Source organism: Oncorhynchus masou, chromosome 32 (assembly GCF_036934945.1).
Source record: "Oncorhynchus masou masou isolate Uvic2021 chromosome 32, UVic_Omas_1.1, whole genome shotgun sequence".
In the NCBI taxonomy this organism is placed as follows: Eukaryota; Metazoa; Chordata; class Actinopteri; order Salmoniformes; family Salmonidae; genus Oncorhynchus; species Oncorhynchus masou.
In genome coordinates, this window is record NC_088243.1 from 3,209,124 (window position 1) to 3,231,343 (window position 22,220).

General features: G+C 45.4%; 1 protein-coding gene across 2 annotated transcripts in view; it reads left to right on the forward strand.

Annotated features, from left to right (window-relative positions):
- Positions 1 to 22,220, forward strand: part of asmt2 (acetylserotonin O-methyltransferase 2) — a 59,884-nt gene that overhangs the window by 29,636 nt on the left and 8,028 nt on the right. For both annotated transcript variants that reach the window (XM_064953105.1, XM_064953106.1), the window contains exons 4-8: positions 7,388 to 7,517; positions 7,758 to 7,826; positions 15,895 to 16,013; positions 18,927 to 19,064; positions 19,140 to 19,262. In XM_064953105.1, the coding sequence (XP_064809177.1) occupies positions 7,388 to 7,517; positions 7,758 to 7,826; positions 15,895 to 16,013; positions 18,927 to 19,064; positions 19,140 to 19,262 (579 nt within the window). The remainder of the gene's footprint in view (positions 1 to 7,387; positions 7,518 to 7,757; positions 7,827 to 15,894; positions 16,014 to 18,926; positions 19,065 to 19,139; positions 19,263 to 22,220) is intronic.

Consider the following 22,220-nt stretch of genomic DNA (forward strand, 5'->3'; position numbering starts at 1 on the left):
CAGTATTTTTCACTTGGTTCTAGAGTATTACAGCATTAATGTACTGTTCTCTTGGTTCTTGTGTTACAGCAGTACTGTTCTCTTGGTTATTTTTTATTTTTTATTTCACCTTTATTTAACCAGGTAGGCTAGTTGAGAACAAGTTCATAATCTGTACATAATCTATTGGTAAATAGCCCACCCATTTTCACCTACCTCATCCCCACAGTTTTTATTTATTTACTTTTCTGCTCTTTTGCACACCAATATCTCTACCTGTACATGATCATTTATCAATCCAGTGTTAATCTGCAATATTGTAATTATTCGCCTACCTCCTCATGCCTTTTGCACACATTGTATATAGACTCCCCTTTTTTTCTACTGTGTTATTGACTTGTTAATTGTTTACTCCATGTGTAACTCTGTGTTGTCTGTTCACACTGCTATGCTTTATCTTGGCCAGGTCGCAGTTGTAAATGAGAACTTGTTCTCAACTAGCCTACCTGGTTAAATAAAGGTGAAATAAAAAAATAAAATTTACAACTGCGACCTGGCCAAGATAAATCATAGCAGTGTGAACAGACAACAACATGGAGTAAACAATAAACAAGTCAATAACACAGTAGAAAAAAAGAAAGAGTCTATATGCATTGTGTGCAAAAGGCATGAGGAGGTAGGTGAATAATTACAATTTAGCAGATTAACACTGAAGTGATAAATGATCAAATGGTCATGTGCAGGTAGAGATACTGGTGTGCAACAGAACAGAAAAGTAAATAAATAAAAACAGTATGGGGATGAGGTAGGTAAATTGGGTGGGCTATTTACCGATGGACTATGTACAGTTGCCGTGATCGGTTAGCTGCTTAGATAGCAGATGTTTAAAGTTGGCGAGGGAGATAAAAGTCTCCAACTTCAGCGATTTTTACAATTCGTTCCAGTCACAGGCAGCAGAGAGCTGGAAGGAAAGGCGGCCAAATGAGGTGTTGGCTTTAAGGATGATCAGTGAGATACACCTGCTGGAGCGTGTGCTACGGGTGGGTGTTGCCATCGTGACCAGTGAACTGAGATAAGGCGGAGCTTTACCTAGCATGGACTTGTAGATGACCTGGAGCCAGTGGGTCTGTAGCGAGGGCCAGCCGACTGGAGCATACAGGTCGCAGTGGTGGGTGTTATAAGGTGCTTTAGTAACAAAACGGATGGCACTGTGATAAACTGCATCCAGTTTGCTGAGTAGAGTATTGGAAGCTATTTTGTAGATAACATCGCCAAAGTCGAGGATCGGTAGGATAGTCAGTTTTACTAGAGTAAGTTTGGCGGTGTGAGTGAGGTAGGCATTGTTGCGAAATAGAAAGCTGATCAGGGAATTGCCCGCAGCAAGAGCAACATCATTGATATATACAGAGAAATGAGTCGGCCTGAGAATTAACCCTGTGGCACCCCCATAGAGACTGCCAGAGGACCGGACAACATGCCCTCCGATTTGACACACTGAACTCTGTCTGCAAAGTAGTTGGTGAACCAGGCAAGGTTATGACAGAGCCAAGTGACTTGGTGTATAGCAAGAATAGGAGAGGGCCTAGAACAGAGCCCTGGGGGACACCAGTGGTGAGAGCGCATGGTGAGGAGACAGATTCTCGCCACGCCACCTGGTAGGAGCGACCTGTCAGGTAGGACGCAATCCAAGCGTGGGCCGCGCCGGAGATGCCCAACTCGGAGAGGGTGGAGAGGGGATCTGATGGTTCACAGTATCGAAGGCAGCCGATAGGTCTAGAAGGATGAGAGCAGAGGAGAGAGAGTTAGCTTTAGCAGTGCGGAGCGCCTCCGTGATACAGAGAAGAGCAGTCTCAGTTGAATGACTAGTCTTGAAACCTGACTGATTTGGATCAAGAAGGTCATTCTGAGAGAGATAGCGGGAGAGCTGGCCAAGGACGGCACGTTCAAGAGTTTTGGAGAGAAAAGAAAGAAGGGATACTGGTCTGTAGTTGTTGACATCGGAGGGATCGAGTGTAGGTTTTTTCAGAAGGGGTGCAACTCTCGCTCTCTTGAAGACGGAAGGGACGTAGCCAGCGGTCAGGGATGAGTTGATGAGCGAGGTGAGGTAAGGGAGAAGGTCTCTGGAAATGGTCTGGAGAAGAGAGGAGGGGATAGGGTCAAGCGGGCAGGTTGTTGGGCGGCCGGCCGTCACAAGAAGCGAGATTTCATCTGGAGAGAGAGGGGAGAAAGAGGTCAGAGCACAGGGTAGGGCAGTGTGAGCAGAACCAGCGGTGTCGTTTGACTTAGCAAACGAGGATCGGATGTCGTCGACCTTCTTTTCAAAATGGTTGACGAAGTCATCTGCAGAGAGGGAGGAGGGGCGGGGAGGGGGAGGAGGATTCAGGAGGGAGGAGAAGGTGGCAAAGAGCTTCCTAGGGTTAGAGGCAGATGCTTGGAATTTAGAGTGGTAGAAAGTGGCTTTAGCAGCAGAGACAGAGGAGGAAAATGTAGAGAGGAGGGAGTGAAAGGATGCCAGGTCCGCAGGGAGGCGAGTTTTCCTCCATTTCCGCTCGGCTGCCCGGAGCCCTGTTCTGTGAGCTCGCAATGAGTCGTCAAGCCACGGAGCGGGAGGGGAGGACCGAGCCGGCCTGGAGGATAGGGGACATAGAGAGTCAAAGGATGCAGAAAGGGAAGAGAGGAGGGTTGAGGAGGCAGAATCAGGAGATAGGTTGGAGAAGGTTTGAGCAGAGGGAAGAGATGATAGGATGGAAGAGGAGAGAGTAGCGGGGAGAGAGAGCGAAGGTTGGGACGGCGCGATACCATCCGAGTAGGGGCAGTGTGGGAAGTGTTGGATGAGAGCGAGAGGGAAAAGGATACAAGGTAGTGGTCGGAGACTTGGAGGGGAGTTGCAATGAGGTTAGTGGAAGAACAGCATCTAGTAAAGATGAGGTCGAGCGTATTGCCTGCCTTGTGAGTAGGGGGGAAGGTGAGAGGGTGAGGTCAAAAGAGGAGAGGAGTGGAAAGAAGGAGGCAGAGAGGAATGAGTCAAAGGTAGACGTGGGGAGGTTAAAGTCGCCCAGGACTGTGAGAGGTGAGCCGTCCTCAGGAAAGGAGCTTATCAAGGCATCAAGCTCATCAAGCCGAGGGAACCTGGAGGGCGATAAATGATAAGGATGTTAAGCTTGAAAGGGCTGGTAACTGTGACAGCATGGAATTCAAAGGAGGCGATAGACAGATGGGTAAGGGGAGAAAGAGAGAATGACCACTTGGGAGAGATGAGGATCCCGGTGCCACCACCCCGCTGACCAGAAGCTCTCGGGGTGTGCGAGAACACGTGGGCGGACGAAGAGAGAGCAGTAGGAGTAGCAGTGTTATCTGTGGTGATCCATGTTTCCGTCAGTGCCAAGAAGTCGAGGGACTGGAGGGAGGCATAGGCTGAGATGAACTCTGCCTTGTTGGCCGCAGATCGGCAGTTCCAGAGGCTACCGGAGACCTGGAACTCCACGTGGGTCGTGCGCGCTGGGACCACCAGATTAGGGTGGCCGCGGCCACGCGGTGTGGAGCGTTTGTATGGTCTGTGCAGAGAGGAGAGAACAGGGATAGATAGACACATAGTTGACAGGCTACAGAAGAGGCTACGCTAATGCAAAGGAGATTGGAATGACAAGTGGACTACACGTCTCGAATGTTCAGAAAGTTAAGCTTACGTAGCAAGAATCTTATTGACTAAAATGATTGAAATGATACAGTACTGCTGGAGTAGGCTAGCTGGCAGTGGCTGCGTTGTTGACTTTGTAGGCTAGCTGGCAGTGGCTGCGTTGTTGACACTACACTAATCAAGTCGTTCCGTTGAGTGTAATAGTTTCTACAGTGCTGCTATTCGGGGGCTAGCTGGCTAGCTAGCAGTGTTGATTACGTTACGTTACGTTAAAAGAATGACAATAGCTGGCTAGCTAACCTAGAAAATCGCTCTAGACTACACAATTGTCTTTGATACAAAGACGGCTATGTAGCTAGCTAGCCGGCTATGTAGCTAGCTAGCTACGATCAAACAAATCAAACCGTTGTAATGTAATGAAGTGAAATGAAAATGTGATACTACCTGTGGAGCGAAGCGGAATGTTGACCGGGTTGTTGACGTTCTATTCGGTAGACGTTGGCTAGCTGTTGGCTAGCTAGCTAGCAGTATCTCCTACGTTAAGGACGACAAATAGCTGGCTAGCTAACCTCGGTAAATTAAGATAATCACTCTAAGTCTACACACTCTAAACTACACAATTATCTTGGATACGAAGACAGCAAAGACAACTATGTAGCTAGCTAACACTACACTAATCAAGTCGTTCAGTTGAGTGTAATAGTTTCTACAGTGCTGGTATTCGGTAGACGGTGGACGTTAGCTAGCTGCTGGGCAGATAGCAGTGTAGACCACGTTACAACAGTACTGTTCACCTGGTTCTTGTGTTACAACAGTACTGTTCACCTGGTTCTAGAGTGTTACAGCAGTAATCTACTGTTCTCTTGGTTCTTGTGTTACAGCAGTAATCTACTGTTCTCTTGGTTCTTGTGTTACAGCAGAACTGTTCACCTGGTTCTAGAATGTTACAGCAGTAATCTACTGTTCTCTTTGTTTTAGTGTTACAGCACTGCTGTTCTTTTGGCTCTACTTTTACAGCAGTACTGTTCTCTTAATTCTAGCTTGTTACAGCAGTTATGTTCTCTTGGTTATAGTTACCACAGTACTGTTCTCTTGGTTCTAGAGTGTTACTGCAGTAATGTACTGTTATTTTGGTTATTGTGTTACAGAAGTACTGTTGTCTTGGTTCAAGCATGTTACAGCAGTACTGTTCTCTTGGTTCTAGAGTGTTACAGCAGTACTGCTCTTTTAGTTCCAGCATGTTACTGCAGTAATGTTCTCTTGGTTCTAGGTCATTACAGCAGTAATGTTCTCTTGGTTCTAGAGTGTTACAGCAGTAATGTTATCTTGGGTCTTGTGTTACAGCAGTAATGTTATCTTGGTTCTTGTGTTACAGCAGTACTGTTCTCCTGGTTCTAGAATGTTACAGCAGTAATCTGCTGTTGTCTTTGGTCTAGTGTTACAGCACTGCTGTTCTTTTGGTTCTACTTTTACAGCAGTACTGTTCTCTTTGTTCTAGTGTTACAGCAGTACTGATCCATTTGTTCTAGTGTTAAACCAGTACTGTTCACTTTGTTTTAGAATGTTAAAACAGTACTGTTGTCTTGGTTTTATCTTGTTTCAGCAGTAATGTACTGTTCTCTTGGTTCTTGTGTTACAACAGTACTTTTCACTTCGTTTTAGAATGTTAAAACAGTACTGTTCTCTTGGTTTTATCTTGTTACAGCAGTAATGTACTGTTCTCTTGGTTCTTGTGTTACAACAGTACTTTTCACTTTGTTTTAGAATGTTAAAACAGTACTGTTCTCTTGGTTTTATCTTGTTACAGCAGTATTGTACTGTTATTTTGGTTATTGTGTTACGGCAGTTCTCTTCTCTTGGTTCTAGTGTTCCAGAAGTTATGTTTTCTTGGTTCTAGTGTTACAGCAGTATTGTACTGTTATCCTGGTTCTAGTGTTACAACAGTACTTTTCACTTTGTTTTAGAATGTTAAAACAGTACTGTTCTCTTGGTTTTATCTTGTTTCAGCAGTAATGTACTGTTGTTTTGGTTATTGTGTTACAGCAGAACTGTTTTCTTGGTTTTATCTTGTTTCAGCAGTAATGTACTGTAATGTTGGTTATTGTGTTACAGCCAAACTGTTTTCTTGGTACTAGAGTGTGACAGCAGTACTGTTCTCTTGGTTTAACGTTACAGCAGTAATGTACAGTTCTCTTGGTTCTAGTGTTGCAGCAGTACAGTTCTCTTGGTTCTAGTGTTACAGCAGTACAGTTCTCTTGGTTCTTGCGTGTTACAGCAGTAATGCTCTCTTGGTTCTAGTGTTACAGCAGTACAATTCTCTTGGTTCCAGTGATACAGCAGTACAGTTCTCTTGGTTCTTGCGTGTTACAGCAGTAATGTTCTCTTGGTTCTAGTGTTACAGCAGTACAGTTATCTTGGTTTAACATTACAGCAGTAATGTACAGTTCTCTTGGTTCTAGTGTTACAGCAGTACAGTTGTCCTGGTTCTAGACTGTTATAGCAGTACAGATGTCCTGGTTCTAGACTGTTATAAGAGTACAGATGTCCTGGTTCTAGACTGTTACAGCAGTACAGTTCTCATGGTTCTAGTGTTACAGCAGTACAGTTGTCTTGGTTCTAGACTGTTACAGCAGTACAGTTGTCCTGGTTCTAGACTGTTATAGCAGTACAGATGTCCTGGTTCTAGACTGTTACAGCAGTGCAGTTCTCATGGTTCTAGTTTTACAGCACTACTGTACTCTTTGTACTCTCTGAAGTATTTTCGTCTTTGTTCTAGTGTTACAGCAGTACTGTTCTATTTGTTCTAGATTATTACAGCAGTTCTGTTCTCTTAGTTCTTGCTTGTTTCTGTTCTCATGTTTCTAGTGTGTTACAGCAGTACTGTTCTCATGGTTCCATCGTGTTACTGTAGTACTTTTCTCTTGGTTCTAAAAAATAAACAGTTACTTTACTTTTGGTTATTTTCAGTTTGTGTTCTCTTGGTTCTCTTGGTTCAGTACTTTTGTCTTGGTACTAGTGTTACAGCAGTACTGTTCTCTTGGTTCTTGCATGTTACAGTAGTACTGTTCTCTTGATTCTAACTTGTTACAGCAGTACTGCTATCTTGGTTATAGTTACCACAGTACTGTTCTCTTGGTTCTAGAGTGATACTGCAGTAATGTACTCTTATTTTTGTTATTGTGTTACAGCAGTACAGTTATTTTGGTTCTAGCATGTTACAGCAGTACTGTTCTCATGGTTCTAGCATGTTACCACAGTACTGTTCTCATGGTTCTAGCATGTTACCAGGGTACTGTTCTCATGGTTCTTACATGTTACAGCAGTACTATTCTAATGTATAAAAGAAGTAGTGTTCTCTTGGTTCTAGGGTGTTACAGCAGTACTGTTGTCTTGGTTCTAGATTATTACAGCAGTACTGCTCTTTTAGTTCTAGCATATTACAGCAGTAATGTTCTCTTGGTTCTAGAGTGTTACAGCAGTAATGTTCTCTTGGTTCTAGATCATTACATCAGTAATGTTCTCTTGGATCTAGATCATTACAGCAGTAATGTTCTCTTGGTTCTAGAGTGTTACAGCAGTAGTGTTCTTTTAGTTCTAGCATGTTACAGCAGTAATGTTCTCTTGGTTCTAGAGTGTTACAGCAGTAATGTTCTCTTGGTTCTAGAGTGTTACAGCAGTAATGTTCTCTTGGTTCTAGAGTGTTCCAGCAGTAATGTTATCTTAGTTCAGTATGTTATAGCAGTAATGTTTTTACTTTTCTCTTGGTTCTAGCCTGTTACAGCAGTACTGATGTGGCCAACCTCTACCTGGCCAAGGGCAGCGCCAAGTCTCTTCATGACATGATCATCTACCAATCACAGACCATCTACCCTCTGTGGAACAACATGGTGCACGCTGTCAGGTGGCTAAACAACAATACAACATCAGATGCTGAATGAAGATGTACTCCCAACTGAATACTAATGTCATGCTCATCTACCTCACATAAACCATTACATTACAACAGTTTATCTGGATTATGTTATAAGAGAAGAATTTCATGTTCATCTACCTCACATAAACCGTTACATTGCATCAGTTAAGCAGGGTTATGTTTTCATATGCTTCTCAGCTGACGGTCATTGTGTTTGATGTTTTACAGAGAGGGGAAGAACCAAAATGAAAAAACATTTGGCATCTCACCTGAAGACATCTTCCAAACCATCTACAGGTAGCTGGACTGTATCATCTTTATCAAGGAAGTAGAAGAATTATATAACTTCAAATATATCCTAGTATGGGTTATGTTGGGTTAGAGTTCGTATGGGTTAGGGTTATCAAATCAAATGACATTTTATTTGTCAAATAAACATGGTTAGCAGATGTTAATGCGAGTGTAGCGAAATGCTTGTGCTGGAGGCGTGCATGGCCACTCGGGTGAACAGGGAGTACAGGAGAGGGCTGAGAACGCACCCCAGTGTTGAGGATCAGCGGGGTGGAGATGTTGTTTTCTACACTCACCATCTGGGGGCGGCCTGTCAGGAAGACCAGGACACAGTTACACAGGGCGGGGTCGGAGTTTGGAGGGTACTATGGTGTTAAATGCTGAGCTGTAGTCGATGAACAGCATTCGTACATAGATATTCCTCTTGTCCAGATGGGTTAGGGCAGTGTGCAGTGTGATTTTATTGCATCATCTGTGGACCTATTGGGGCAGTAAGCAAATTGGAGTGGGTCTAGGTTGTCAGGTAGGGTGGAGGTGATATGGTCCTTGACTAGTCTCTCAAAGCACTTCATGATGACAGAAGTGAGTGCTACAGGGTGATAGTCATTTAGCTCAGTTACCTTCGCTTTCTTGGGAACAGGAACAATGGAACAATGGCCCTCTTGAAGCATGTGGGAACAGCAGACTGGGATAAGGATTGATTGAATATGTCCGTAAACACACCAGCCAGCTGGTCATGCTCTGAGGATGCGGCTGGGGATGCAGTCTGGGCCGGCAGCCCTGCGAGGATTAACACGTTTAAATGTTTTACTCACGTTGGCTGCAGTGAAGGAGAGCCGTATTGTATTGTCCTCATGTTTCCGGTCACCTTGCCCTGACTAAAAGCAGTGGTTCACGCTTTCAGTTTTGCGCGAATGCTGCCATCAATTCCACAGTTTCTGGTTGTGGAATGTTTTAATAGACGCTGTGGGTACAACATCACCGATGCACTTGCTAATAAACTCGCTCACCGAATCAGCGTATTCATCAATGTTATTGTTTGACGCTATGTGGAACATATCCCAGTCCACGTGTTTGTCGCAATCTTGAAGCGTGGAATCCGATTGGTAGGACCATTGTTGAACAGACCAGAGCACGGGCGCTTCCTGTTTTAGTTTCTGTCTATAGGCTGGGAGCAACACAATGGAGTCGTGGTCAGATTTACTGAAAGGAGGGCGGGGGAGGGCTTTATATGCATCGCAGAACTTATAATAACAATGATCCAGGATTTTGCCAGCCCGGGTCGCGCATTCGATATTCTGATAAAATTTAGGGAGCCTTGTTTTCAGAATAGCCTTGTTAAAATCCCCAGCTTCAATGAATGCAGCCTCAGGATGTGTGGTTTCCAGTTTACATAGAGTCAAATGAAGTTCTTTCAGGGCCGTCGATGTGTCTGCTTGGGGGGGATATACACAACTGTGATTATGGTCAAAGAGAATTCTCTTGGTAGATAATGCAGTCGCCATTTCATTGTAAGGAATTCTAGGTCAGGTGAACAAAAGGACTTGAATTCTAGGTCAGGTGAACAAAAGGACTTCCTGTATGTTGTTATGATCACACCACGTCTCATTAATCATAAGGCATGCAGGTTGGGTTAGTTAGTATGGGTTAGAGTTAGTATGGGCTGGGATGGGTTAAGGTTAGGATGGGTTAGAGTTAGTATGGGTTAGGATGGGTTAAGGTTAGGATGGGTTAGAGTTAGTATGGGCTGGGATGGGTTAAGGTTAGGATGGGTTAGAGTTAGTATGGGTTAGGATGGGTTAAGGTTAGGTTGGGTTAGTTAGTTAGTATGGGTTAGAGTTAGGTTGGGTTAGAGTTAGTATGGGTTGGGATGGGTTAAGGTTAGGATGGGTTAGAGTTAGTATGGTTCGGATGGGTTAAGGGTTAGGATGGGTTAAGGTTAGGTTGGGTTAGAGTTAGTATGGTTCGGATGGGTTAAGGTTAGGATGGGTTAAGGTTAGGATGGGTTAGAGTTAGTATGGGTTGGGATGGGTTAAGGTTAGGATGGGTTAGAGTTAGTATGGTTCGGATGGGTTAAGGGTTAGGATGGGTTAAGGTTAGGTTGGGTTAGAGTTAGTATGGTTCGGATGGGTTAAGTTTAGGATGGGTTAAGGTTAGGATGGGTTAGAGTTAGTATGGGTTGGGATGGGTTAAGGTTAGGATGGGTTAGAGTTAGTATGGTTCGGATGGGTTAAGGTTAGGATGGGTTAGAGTTAGTATGGGTTAGGATGGGTTAGAGTTAGTATGGGTTAGAGTTAGTATGGGTTGGGATGGGTTAAGGTTAGGTTGGGTTAGAGTTAGGATGGGTTAAGGTTAGGTTGGGTTAGAGTTAGTATGGGTTAGAGTTAGGTTGGGTTAGGGTTAGTATGGGTTAGGGTTAGTATGGGTTGGGATGGGTTAAGGTTAGGATGGGTTAGGGTTAGTATGGGCTGGGATGGGTTAAGGTTAGGATGGGTTAGAGTTAGTATGGGTTGGGACGGGTTAAGGTTAGGATGGGTTAAGGTTAGGATGGGTTAGAGTTAGTATGGGTTAGGATGGGTTAGAGTTAGGATGGGTTAGAGTTAGGATGGGTTAGGATGGGTTAAGGTTAGGTTGGGTTAGAGTTAGTATGGGTTAGAGTTAGTATGGGTTAGGGTTAGTATGGGTTGGGATGGGTTAAGGTTAGGATGGGTTAAGGTTGGGATGGGTTAAGGTTCGGTATGGTTAGAGTTAGGATGGGTTAAGGTTAGGTTGGGTTAGAGTTAGTATGGGTTGGGTTAGAGTTAGTATGGGTTAGAGTTAGGTTGGGTTAGGGTTAGTATGGGTTAGGGTTAGTATGGGTTGGGATGGGTTAAGGTTAGGATGGGTTAGAGTTAGTTTGGGTTAGGATGGGTTAAGGTTAGGATGGGTTTGTGTTAGTATGGGCTAGGATGGGTTAAAGTTCGGATGGGTTAAGGTTAGGATGGGTTAAGGTTAGGATGGGTTTGTGTTAGTATGGGTTAGGATGGGTTAAGGTTAGGATGGGTTAAGGTTAGGATGGGTTAGTGTTAGTATGGGTTAAGGTTAGGATGGGTCAGGGTTAGTATGGGTTAGGATGGGTTAAGGTTAGGATGGGTTAAGGTTAGGATGGGTTAGGGTTAGTATGGGTTAGGATGGGTTAGGGTTAGGATGGGTTAAGGTTAGGATGGGTTAGGGTTAGTATGGGTTAGGGTTAGTATGGGTTAGGATGGGTTAGAGTTAGGATGGGAGGCCAAGACATTCATCTCCTTTTTGTGCTTTAAATCAGCTAAAGCTCCGTTGAACATTTTGCCTTGGGGGGTTTAGGGTTAGGGTAAGGGTTAACAATTTGCCTTGAGGGGTTTGGGGTTGGGCTTAGGGTTAACAATTTGCCTTGAGCGGTTTAGGGTTGGGTTTAGGGTTAACAATTTGCCTTGAGGGATATGGGGTTAGAGTTAACAATTTGCCTTGAGGGGTTGGGGGTTGGGTTTAGGGTTAACAATTTGCCTTGAGGCGTTTAGGGTTGGGTTTAGGGTTAACAATTTGCCTTGAGGGATTTGGGGTTAGAGTTAACAATTTGCCTTGAGGGGTTGGGGGTTGGGTTTAGGGTTAACAATTTGCCTTGAGGCGTTTAGGGTTGGGTTTAGGGTTAACAATTTGCCTTGAGGGATTTGGGGTTAGAGTTAACAATTTGCCTTGAGGGGTTGGGGGTTGGGTTTAGGGTTAACAATTTGCCTTGAGGCGTTTAGGGTTGGGTTTAGGGTTAACAATTTGCCTTGAGGGATTTGGGGTTAGGGTTAACAATTTGCCTTGAGGGATTTGGGGTTGGGTTTAGGGTTAACAATTTACCTTGAAGGGTTTAGTGTTTTTATCTGAGGGTTCTGTGCTCTGAAAGTCTCCCTCACTGCCAGTTCATTCTGTGTTACAGATAGAAGGAGATTCAACATTTATTCACTGGACATAAACATTAGCTCATAATACAATAGAATATTATGAATTCAGTTTTCCCCCCTAATTACATTTGGAAACATGTATTATATATTGCAACAGGTTCTAGTGAGAATAGTAGCATTGTAAAAACCATGCAAGTATAGACAGTATCTATATAGATCTATAGGAGAGGATCATTATGGTTCCAGACAGGGCCTCAGTCAGAGACAGTATCTATATAGATCTATAGGAGAGGATCATTATGGTTCCAGACAGGGCCTCAGTCAGAGACAGTATCTATATAGATCTATAGGAGAGGATATCATTATGGTTCCAGACAGGGCCTCAGTCAGAGACAGTATCTATATAGATCTATAGGAGAGGATCATTATGGTTCCAGACAGGGCCTCAATCAGAGACAGTGTATATATAGATCTATAGGAGAGGATCATTATGGTTCCAGACAGTGCCTCAGTCAGAGACAGTGTATATATAGATCAATAGGAGAGGATCATTATGGTTCCAGACAGGGCCTCAGTCAGAGACAGTATCTATATAGATCTATAGGAGAGGATCATTATGGTTCCAGACAGGGCTGTTAGCTGTAGGTCAGAACACTGGTCCTCCTGGTAGATTAACCACAATGTTAGCTGTAGGTCAGAACACTGGTCCTCCTGGTAGTTTAACTACAATGTTAGCTGTAGGTCAGAACACTGGTCCTCCTGGTAGTTTAACTACAATGTTAGCTGTAGGTCAGAACACTGGTCCTCCTGGTAGTTTAAATACAATGTTAGCTGTAGTCCAGAACACTGGTCCTCCTGGTAGTTTAACTGCAGTGTTAGCTATAGGTCAGAACACTGGTCCTCCTGGTAGATTAACCACAATGTTAGCTGTAGGTCAGAACACTGGTCCTCCTGGTAGTTTAACCACAATGTTAGCTGTAGGTCAGAACACTGGTCCTCCTGGTAGTTTAACTACAATGTTAGCTGTAGGTCAGAACACTGGTCCTCCTGGTAGTTTAACTACAATGTTAGCTGTAGGCCAGAACACTGGTCCTCCTGGTAGTTTATCTACAATGTTAGCTGGAGGCCAGAACACTGGTCCTCCTGGTAGTTTAACTACAATGTTAGCTGTAGTCCAGAACACTGGTCCTCCTGATAGTTTAACTACAATGTTAGCTGGAGGCCAGACCACTGGTCCTCCTGGTAGTTTAACTACAATGTTAGCTGGAGGCCAGACCACTGGTCCTCCTGGTAGTTTAACTACAATTTTAGCTGTAGTCCAAAACACTGGTCCTCCTGGTAGTTTAACTACAATGTTAGCTGTAGGTCAGAACACTGGTCCTCCTGGTAGTTTAACTACAATGTTAGCTGTAGGTCAGAACACTGGTCCTCCTGGTAGTTTAACTACAATGTTAGCTGTAGGCCAGAACACTGGTCCTCCTGGTAGTTTAACTACAATGTTAGCTGGAGGCCAAAACACTGGTCCTCCTGGTAGTTTAACTACAATTTTAGCTGTAGTCCAAAACACTGGTCCTCCTGGTAGTTTAACTACAATGTTAGCTGTAGGTCAGAACACTGGTCCTCCTGGTAGTTTAACTACAATGTTAGCTGGAGGCCAGAACACTGGTCCTCCTGGTAGTTTAACTACAATGTTAGCTGGAGGCCAGAACACTGGTCCTCCTGGTAGTTTAAATACAATGTTAGCTGGAGGCCAGACCAAATCAAAATCAAATCAAATCAAATCAAATTTTATTTGTCACATACACATGGTTAGCAGATGTTAATGCGAGTGTAGCGAAATGCTTGTGCTTCTAGTTCCGACAATGCAGTAATAACCAACAAGTAATCTAACTAACAATTCCTAAACTACTGTCTTATACACAGTGTAAGGGGATAACGAATATGTACATAAGGATATATGAATGAGTGATGGTACAGAGCAGCATAGGCAAGATACAGAAGATGGTATTGAGTACAGTATATACATATGAGATGAGTATGTAAACAAAGTGGCATAGTTAAAGTGGCTAGTGATACATGTATTACATAAGGATGCAGTCGATGATATAGAGTACAGTATATACGTATGCATATGAGATTCATAATGTAGGGTAAGTAACATTATATAAGGTAGCATTGTTTAAAGTGGCTAGTGATATATTTACATCATTTCCCATCAATTCCCATTATTAAAGTGGCTGGAGTTGAGTCAGTGTCAGTGTGTTGGCAGCAGCCACTCAATGTTAGTGGTTGCTGTTTAACAGTCTGATGGCCTTGAGATAGAAGCTGTTTTTCAGTCTCTCGGTCCCAGCTTTGATGCACCTGTACTGACCTCGCCTTCTGGATGATAGCGGGGTGAACAGGCAGTGGCTCGGGTGGTTGATGTCCTTGATGATCTTTATGGCCTTCCTGTAACATCGGGTGGTGTAGGTGTCCTGGAGGGCAGGTAGTTTGCCCCCGGTGATGCGTTGTGCAGACCTCACTACCCTCTGGAGAGCCTTACGGTTGAGGGCGGAGCAATTGCCGTACCAGGCGGTGATACAGCCCGCCAGGATGCTCTCGATTGTGCATCTGTAGAAGTTTGTGAGTGCTTTTGGTGACAAGCCGAATTTCTTCAGCCTCCTGAGGTTGAAGAGGCGCTGCTGCGCCTTCTTCACGATGCTGTCTGTGTGAGTGGACCAATTCAGTTTGTCTGTGATGTGTATGCCGAGGAACTTAAAACTTGCTACTCTCTCCACTACTGTTCCATCAATGTGGATAGGGTGGTGTTCCCTCTGCTGTTTCCTGAAGTCCACAATCATCTCCTTAGTTTTGTTGACGTTGAGTGTGAGGTTATTTTCCTGACACCACACTCCGAGGGCCCTCACCTCCTCCCTGTAGGCCGTCTCGTCGTTGTTGGTAATCAAGCCTACCACTGTTGTGTCGTCCGCAAACTTGATGATTGAGTTGGAGGCGTGCGTGGCCACGCAGTCGTGGGTGAACAGGAAGTACAGGAGAGGGCTCAGAACGCACCCTTGTGGGGCCCCTGTGTTGAGGATCAGCGGGGAGGAGATGTTGTTACCTACCCTCACCACCTGGGGGCGGCCCGTCAGGAAGTCCAGTACCCAGTTGCACAGGGCGGGGTCGAGACCCAGGGTCTCGAGCTTGATGACGAGCTTGGAGGGTACTATGGTGTTGAATGCCGAGTTGTAGTCGATGAACAGCATTCTCACATAGGTATTCCTCTTGTCCAGATGGGTTAGGGCAGTGTGCAGTGTGGTTGAGATTGCATCGTCTGTGGACCTATTTGAGCGGTAAGCAAATTGGAGTGGGTCTAGGGTGTCAGGTAGGGTGGAGATGATATGGTCCTTGACTAGTCTCTCAAAGCACTTCATGATGACGGAAGTGAGTGCTACGGGGCGGTAGTCGTTTAGCTCAGTTACCTTAGCTTTCTTGGGAACAGGAACAATGGTGGCCCTCTTGAAGCATGTGGGTTATGGTCCTCCTGGTAGTTTAACTGGTCCTCCTGGTAGTTTAACTACAATGTTAGCTGGAGGCCAGACCACTGGTCCTCCTGGTAGTTTAACTACAATTTTAGCTGTAGTCCAAAACACTGGTCCTCCTGGTAGTTTAACTACAATGTTAGCTGTGGGTCAGAACACTGGCCCTCCTGGTAGTTTAACTACAATGTTAGCTGTAGGCCAGACCACTGGTCCTCCTGGTAGTTTAACTACAATGTTAGCTGGAGGCCAGAACACTGGTCCTCCTGGTAGTTTAACTACAATGTTAGCTGGAGGCCAGAACACTGGTCCTCCTGGTAGTTTAACTACAATGTTAGCTGTAGGCCAGAACACTGGTCCTCCTGGTAGTTTAACTACAATGTTGTCTGTAGTCCAGAACACTGGTCCTCCTGGTAGTTTAACTACAATATTAGCTGCAGTCCAGGAACACTGGTCCTCCTGGTAGTTTAAACATTCAGGAGCCTTACTGCTACTGGGACAAAGGATTGTTTGGCCTATTTCTTTTGTCCCCCGGTACCCTGTAATGTCACCCTGAGGGGAGCAGCTCAAACCCCTGGTAAAGAGGATATTCTTGCAGTCCATCAGTACATTGTGGGGTTTTGTGGAGGCAGCTGTCTGCTGTTTCAGGTCAGAGGAGGAGATGCTGAAGTTTATGGGTCTGATGAACTCAACATGGATCCTGGATGGACACGACATCGTCACAGCCTTCAACCTCTCCTGCTTTAAGGCCATGGTGGACCTTGGAGGTAGGTGACCCTAAACCAAACCCTAACCCTGACCCTGAACCAAGACCTGAACCTGACCCTAACACTAACCCAAACCCTAACCCCATAACCCTGACCCTAACCCAAACCCTGACCCTGACCCTAACACTAACCCCATAACCCTAACACTAACCCAAACCCTAACCCCATAACCCTAACCTAACCCTATAACCCTAACCCAAACCCTGACCCTGACCCTAACCCCATAACCCTCACCCTAACACTAACCCTAACCCCATAACCCTAACCCAAACCCTGACCCTAACCCCATAGCCCTAACCCTCACCCTAACACTAACCCAAACCCTAACCCCATAACCCAAACCCTAACCCCATAACCCTACCCTAACCCCAGAACCCTAACCCCAAAACCCTGAGCCCACCTAACCCTAACCCTGACCCTAACCCTGAACCTAACCCTGACCATAACCCTGAACCTAACCCTAACCCCATAATCCTAACCCTAACCCCATAACCCTAACCCCATAACCCTGACCCTGACCCTAACCCACCTAACCCTAACCCTGAACCTAACCGACCTAACCCTGACCCTACCCCTGAACCTAACCCTGAACCTAAAGCTGAACCTAACCCTGAACCTAACCCTAACCCCATAACTCTAATCATAACCCTAACCCTAACCCTGAACCTGACCCCAACACCGACCCCAACCCTAACCCTGACCACAACCCTGACCCTAACCCTGACCCTAACCCCATCACCCTAACCCCATGACCCTAACCCTAACCCCATAACCCTAACCCTGACCCTAAACCCATGACCCTAACCCCATAACCATAACCCCATAACCCTAACCCTAACCCTGAACCTGACCCCTAACCTGACCCTGACCCTGAACCTAACCCTGACCCCAACACCGACCCCAACCCTAACCCCAACCCTGACCCTGAAGCTGACCCTGAAGCTGACCCTGAAGCTAACCCTGAACCTCACCCTGAACCTAACCCTGACCCTAACCCTGACCCTAAACCTGACCTTGACCTTGACCCTGAACCTGTCCCTGACCCTAACCCTGACCCAACCTTGACCCTGACCCCAACCCTGACCCTAACCCTGACCCTAACCCTGACCCTAAACCTGACCTTGAACCTGAACCTGACCCTGAACCTAACCCTGACCCTAATCCTGAACCCGACCCCAACCCTAACCCTGACCCTTGGTGGAAGGTAAATTGATTATTTTCCATTTATAAGTAAGGTTATTATAATCTATAAACTTTATGCAGCACTCAAAACAAAACAAAGATACATAATTAAAAAAACATAATGATAGTAATATGTTTTACCTGTTAGTTGTCATGGTGATATTCAGTTGTCATACTGATATTGCGTTGTGGTGGTGATATTGTGTGGTGGTGGTGATATTGTGTGGTGGTGGTGATATTGTGTGATGGTGATATTGTGCGGTGGTGGTGATATTGTGTGGTGGTGGTGATATTGTGTGGTGATGGTAATATTGTGTGGTGGTGATATTGTGTGGTGGTGGTGATATTGTGTGGTGATGGTAATATTGTGTGGTGGTGATATTGTGTGTTGGTGGTGGTGATATTGTGTGGTGGTGATATTGTGTGGTGGTGATATTGTGTGGTGGTGGTGATATTGTGTGGTGGTGATATTGTGTGGTGATGGTAATATTGTGTGGTGGTGATATTGTATGGTGGTGGTGATATTGTGTGGTGATGGTGATATTGTATGGTGGTGGTGATATTGTATGGTGGTGGTGATATTGTGTGTTGGTGGTGATATTGTGGGGTGGTGGTGATATTGTGTGGTGGTGATATTGTGTGGTGATGGTGATATTGTGTGGTGATGGTGATATTGTATGGTGGTGGTGATATTGTGGGGTGGTGGTGATATTGTGGGGTGGTGGTGATATTGTGTGGTGGTGATATTGTGTGGTGATGGTGATATTGTGTGGTGGTGGTGATATTGTGTGATGGTGATATTGTGGGGTGGTGGTGATATTGTGTGGTGGTGGTGATATTGTGTGGTGGTGGTGATATTGTGTGGTGGTGGTGATATTGTGTGGTGGTGGTGATATTGTGTGGTGATGGTGATATTGTATGGTGGTGGTGATATTGTATGGTGGTGGTGATATTGTGTGTTGGTGGTGATATTGTGTGGTGGTGGTGATATTGTGTGGTGGTGATATTGTGTGGTGGTGATATTGTGTGTTGGTTGTGATATTGTGTGGTGGTGGTGATATTGTGTGGTGGTGATATTGTGTGGTGATGGTGATATTGTGTGGTGGTGATATTGTGTGGTGGTGGTGATATTGTGTTGTGATGGTTATATTGTGGGGTGGTGGTGATATTGTGCGGTGGTGGTGATATTGTGTGGTGGTGGTGATATTGTGTGGTGGTGATATTGTGTGGTGATGGTGATATTGTGTGGTGATGGTGATATTGTGTGGTGATGGTGATATTGTATGGTGGTGGTGATATTGTGTGTTGGTGGTGATATTGTGTGGTGGTGGTGATATTGTGTGGTGGTGGTGATATTGTGTGGTGGTGGTGATATTGTGGGGCGGTGGTGATATTGTGTGGTGATGGTGATATTGTGTGGTGGTGGTGATATTGTGTGGTGGTGATATTGTGTGGTGGTGATATTGTGTGTTGGTGGTGATATTGTGTGGTGGTGGTGATATTGTGTGGTGGTGGTGATATTGTGTGGTGATGGTGATATTGTGTGGTGATGGTGATATTGTGTGGTGGTGATATTGTGTGGTGGTGGTGATATTGTGTGGTGGTGATATTGTGGGGTGGTGGTGATATTGTGCGGTGGTGGTGATATTGTGCGGTGGTGGTGATATTGTGGGGTGGTGGTGATATTGTGTGGTGGTGATATTGTGTGGTGGTGTTGTTGGCCTGTTGCAGGTTGTTCGGGGGCTCTGGCCAGGGAGCTGTCCAAGGCCTACCCCTCCTCCTCTGTCACTGTGCTGGACCTTCCTACAGTCATCCAGACAGCCAGACAGCACTTTTCTGAACAGGACGATACCATCGTGTTTCAGGAGGGTGAGCATCGTTAACCCTCCTAACCTCAACACTTCAGATGATCAGTCTGTATAAATGAATGATATTGTTTTGAAGGAGACTTCTTTGGTGGAGACATCCCTCCAGCTGATCTGTACATCTTGGCCAGAATCCTCCATGACTGGAAGGAAGAGAAATGTGTTCAGCTGCTGAAGAAGATCCATGCATGTTGTCAACCAGGTGAGTGTTTTATGTTGTCAACCAGGTGAGTGTTTTATGTTGTCAACCAGGTGAGTTCCATGTTCAAATAAAATAAAATGAATATCAAATTGTATTGGTCACATACACATGGGTAGCAGATTTTAATGCGAGTGTAGCGAAATGCTTCTGCTTCTGGTTCCGACAGCACAGAAATATCTAACAACAATTCCCCAACAACTACCTAATACACACAAATCTAAAAGGGGGGAATGAAAATATGTACACGTACATATGAATATATGGATGAGCGATGTCCAAGTGGCATAGGCAAGATGCAGTAGATGGTAAAAAATACAGTATATACATATGAAATGAGTAATGTAAGATATGTAAACATTATTAAAGTGGTATTATTTAAAGTGGCATTGTTTAAAGTGACTAGTGATCCATTTATTAAAGTGGCATTGTTTAAAGTAACTAGTGGTCCATTTGTTAAAGTGGCCAGTGTTTGGGTCTCCATGTAGGCAGCAGCCTCTCTGAGTTAGTGGTGGCTGTTTAACAGTCTGATGGCCGTGAGATAGAAGCTGTTTTTCAGTCTCTCGGTCCCAGCTTTGATGCACTTGTACTGACCTCGCCTTCTGGATGATAGTGGGGTGAACAGGCAGTGGTTCGAGTGGTTGTTGTCCTTGATGATCTTTTCGGCCTTTCTGTGACATCGGGTGCTGTAGGTGTCATGGAGGGCAGGTAGTTTGCCCTCCCGTTATGCAGACCCGGACCACCCTCTGGAGAGCCTTGCGGTTGAGGGCGGAGCAGTTGCTGTATCAGGCTGTGACCGACAGGATGCTCTCTATTGTGGATCTGTAGAAGTAGGTCAGGGTTTTGGGTGACAAGCCAAATTTCTTCAGCCTCCTGAGTACTGTGTGGGTGGACCATTTCAGTTTGTCGTTGATGTATACGCCAAGGAACTTAAAACGTTCCACCTGCTCCACTGCTGTTCATTTGATGTGGATAGGGGGGTGCTCCCTCTGCTGTTTCCTGAAGCTCACAATCAACTCCTTTGTTTTGTTGACGTTGAGTGAGAGGTTGTTTTCCTGACACCACACTCCGAGTGCCCTCACCTCCTCCCTGTAGTCTGACTCGTCGTTGTTGGTAATCAAGCCTACCACTGTAGTGTCATCTGCAAACTTGATGATTGAGTCGGAGGTGTGCATGGCCACCAGTTGTGGGTGAACAGGGAGTACAGGAGAGGGCTGAGAACTCACCCTTGTGGGGCCCCAGTGTTGAGGATCAACTGGGTGGAGATGTTGTTTCCTACACTCACCACCTGGGGGCGGCCCGTCAGAAAGTCCAGGACCCAATTTCACAGGGCGGGTTTGAGGCCCAGGGCCTCCAGCTTGATGATGAGCTTGGAGGGTAGTATGGTGTTGAATGCTGAGCTGTAGTCAATGAACAGATTTCTTAGGTAGGTATTCTTCTTATCCAGATGGGTTACGGCAGTGTGCAGTGTGATGGTGATTGCATCGTCTGTGGACCTGTTAGGGCAGGATGCAAACTGAAGTGGGTCTAGGGTGGCTGGTAAGGTGGAGGTGATATGATCCTTGACTAGTCTCTCAAAGCACTTAATAATGACAGAAGTGAGTGCTACGGGGCGATAGTCATTTAGTTCAGTTATCTTTGCCTTCTTGTGTACAGGAACAATGGTGGCCATCTTGAAGCATGTGGGAACAGCAGACTGGGATAGGGAGCGAATGAATATGTCCGTAAACACACCAGCCAGCTGGTCTGTGCATGCTCTGAGGACGTAGCTAGGTATGCCGTCTGGGCCAGCAGCCTTGCAAGGGTTAACATGTTTAAATGTTTTACTCACGTTTGTTGACGGAGACGGAGAGGGGGGTTGGGATGCACAGTTTTTGTTAGCCGGCCACGACAGTGGCACTGTATTATCCTCAAAGCGGGCAAGGAAGGTGTCCGTGATGTGGCTGTTTCTCTTTTTGTAGTCCATGATTTCCTGTAGACCCTGCCACATATGTCTCGTGTCTGAGCCGTTGAATTGCAACTCCACTTTGTCCCTGTACCGGCATTTTGCTTGTTTGATTGCCTTGCAGAGGGAATAACTACACTGTTTATATTCAGCCATATTTTCAGACCTCTTTCCATGGTTGAATGCGGTGGTTCACGCTTTCAGTTTGCACGAATGCCGCGGTTTCTGGTTAGGGTATGTTTTAATAGACACAGTGGGTACAACATCTCCAATGCACTTCCTTATAAATTCACTCACAGAGTCAGCGAATAGGTCAATGTTATTCTCTGAGGCTGACCGGGAACATATCCCAGTCCGCGTGATGAAAACAATCTTGAAGCGTGGATTCCAATTGGTCAGACCAGCGTTGAATGGTTCTAGTCACTGGTACATCCTCTTTGAGTTTCTGCCTATAAGACGGCAGGAGCAAGATGGAGTCATGGTTGGATTTGCCGAAGGGAGGGTGGGGAAGGGCTTTGTATGCATTGCGGAAGTTAGAGTAGCAGTGGTCTAGTGCATTACCCCCCGTGCGTAGTGATATCAATATGCTGGTATAATTTATGTAGCCTTGTTCTCAAATTTGCTTTATTAAAATCTCCAGCTACGATAAATGCAGCCTCAGGATATATGGTTTCCAGGTTACATAGAGTCCAGTGAAGATACTTTAGGGCCATCTTGGTGTCTGCTTTAGGGGGAATGTACACAGCTGTGATGATAAATTACGAGAATTCTCTTAGAAGGTAATATGGCCGGCATTTGATTGTGAGGAACTCGAGGCCGGGTGAGCAGAAGAACTTGAATTCCTGTCTGTTGTTATGATTACACCATGAGTTGTTACACCCCCCGCCCGCCCTCCCTCTTCCCAGAGAGGTGTTATCTCTGTTGGCACGATGCATGGAGAACCCCAGTGGCTGAACCGATTCCGACAGCGTATCTCAAGAGAGCTATGTTTCCGTGAAACATAGAATGTTACAATC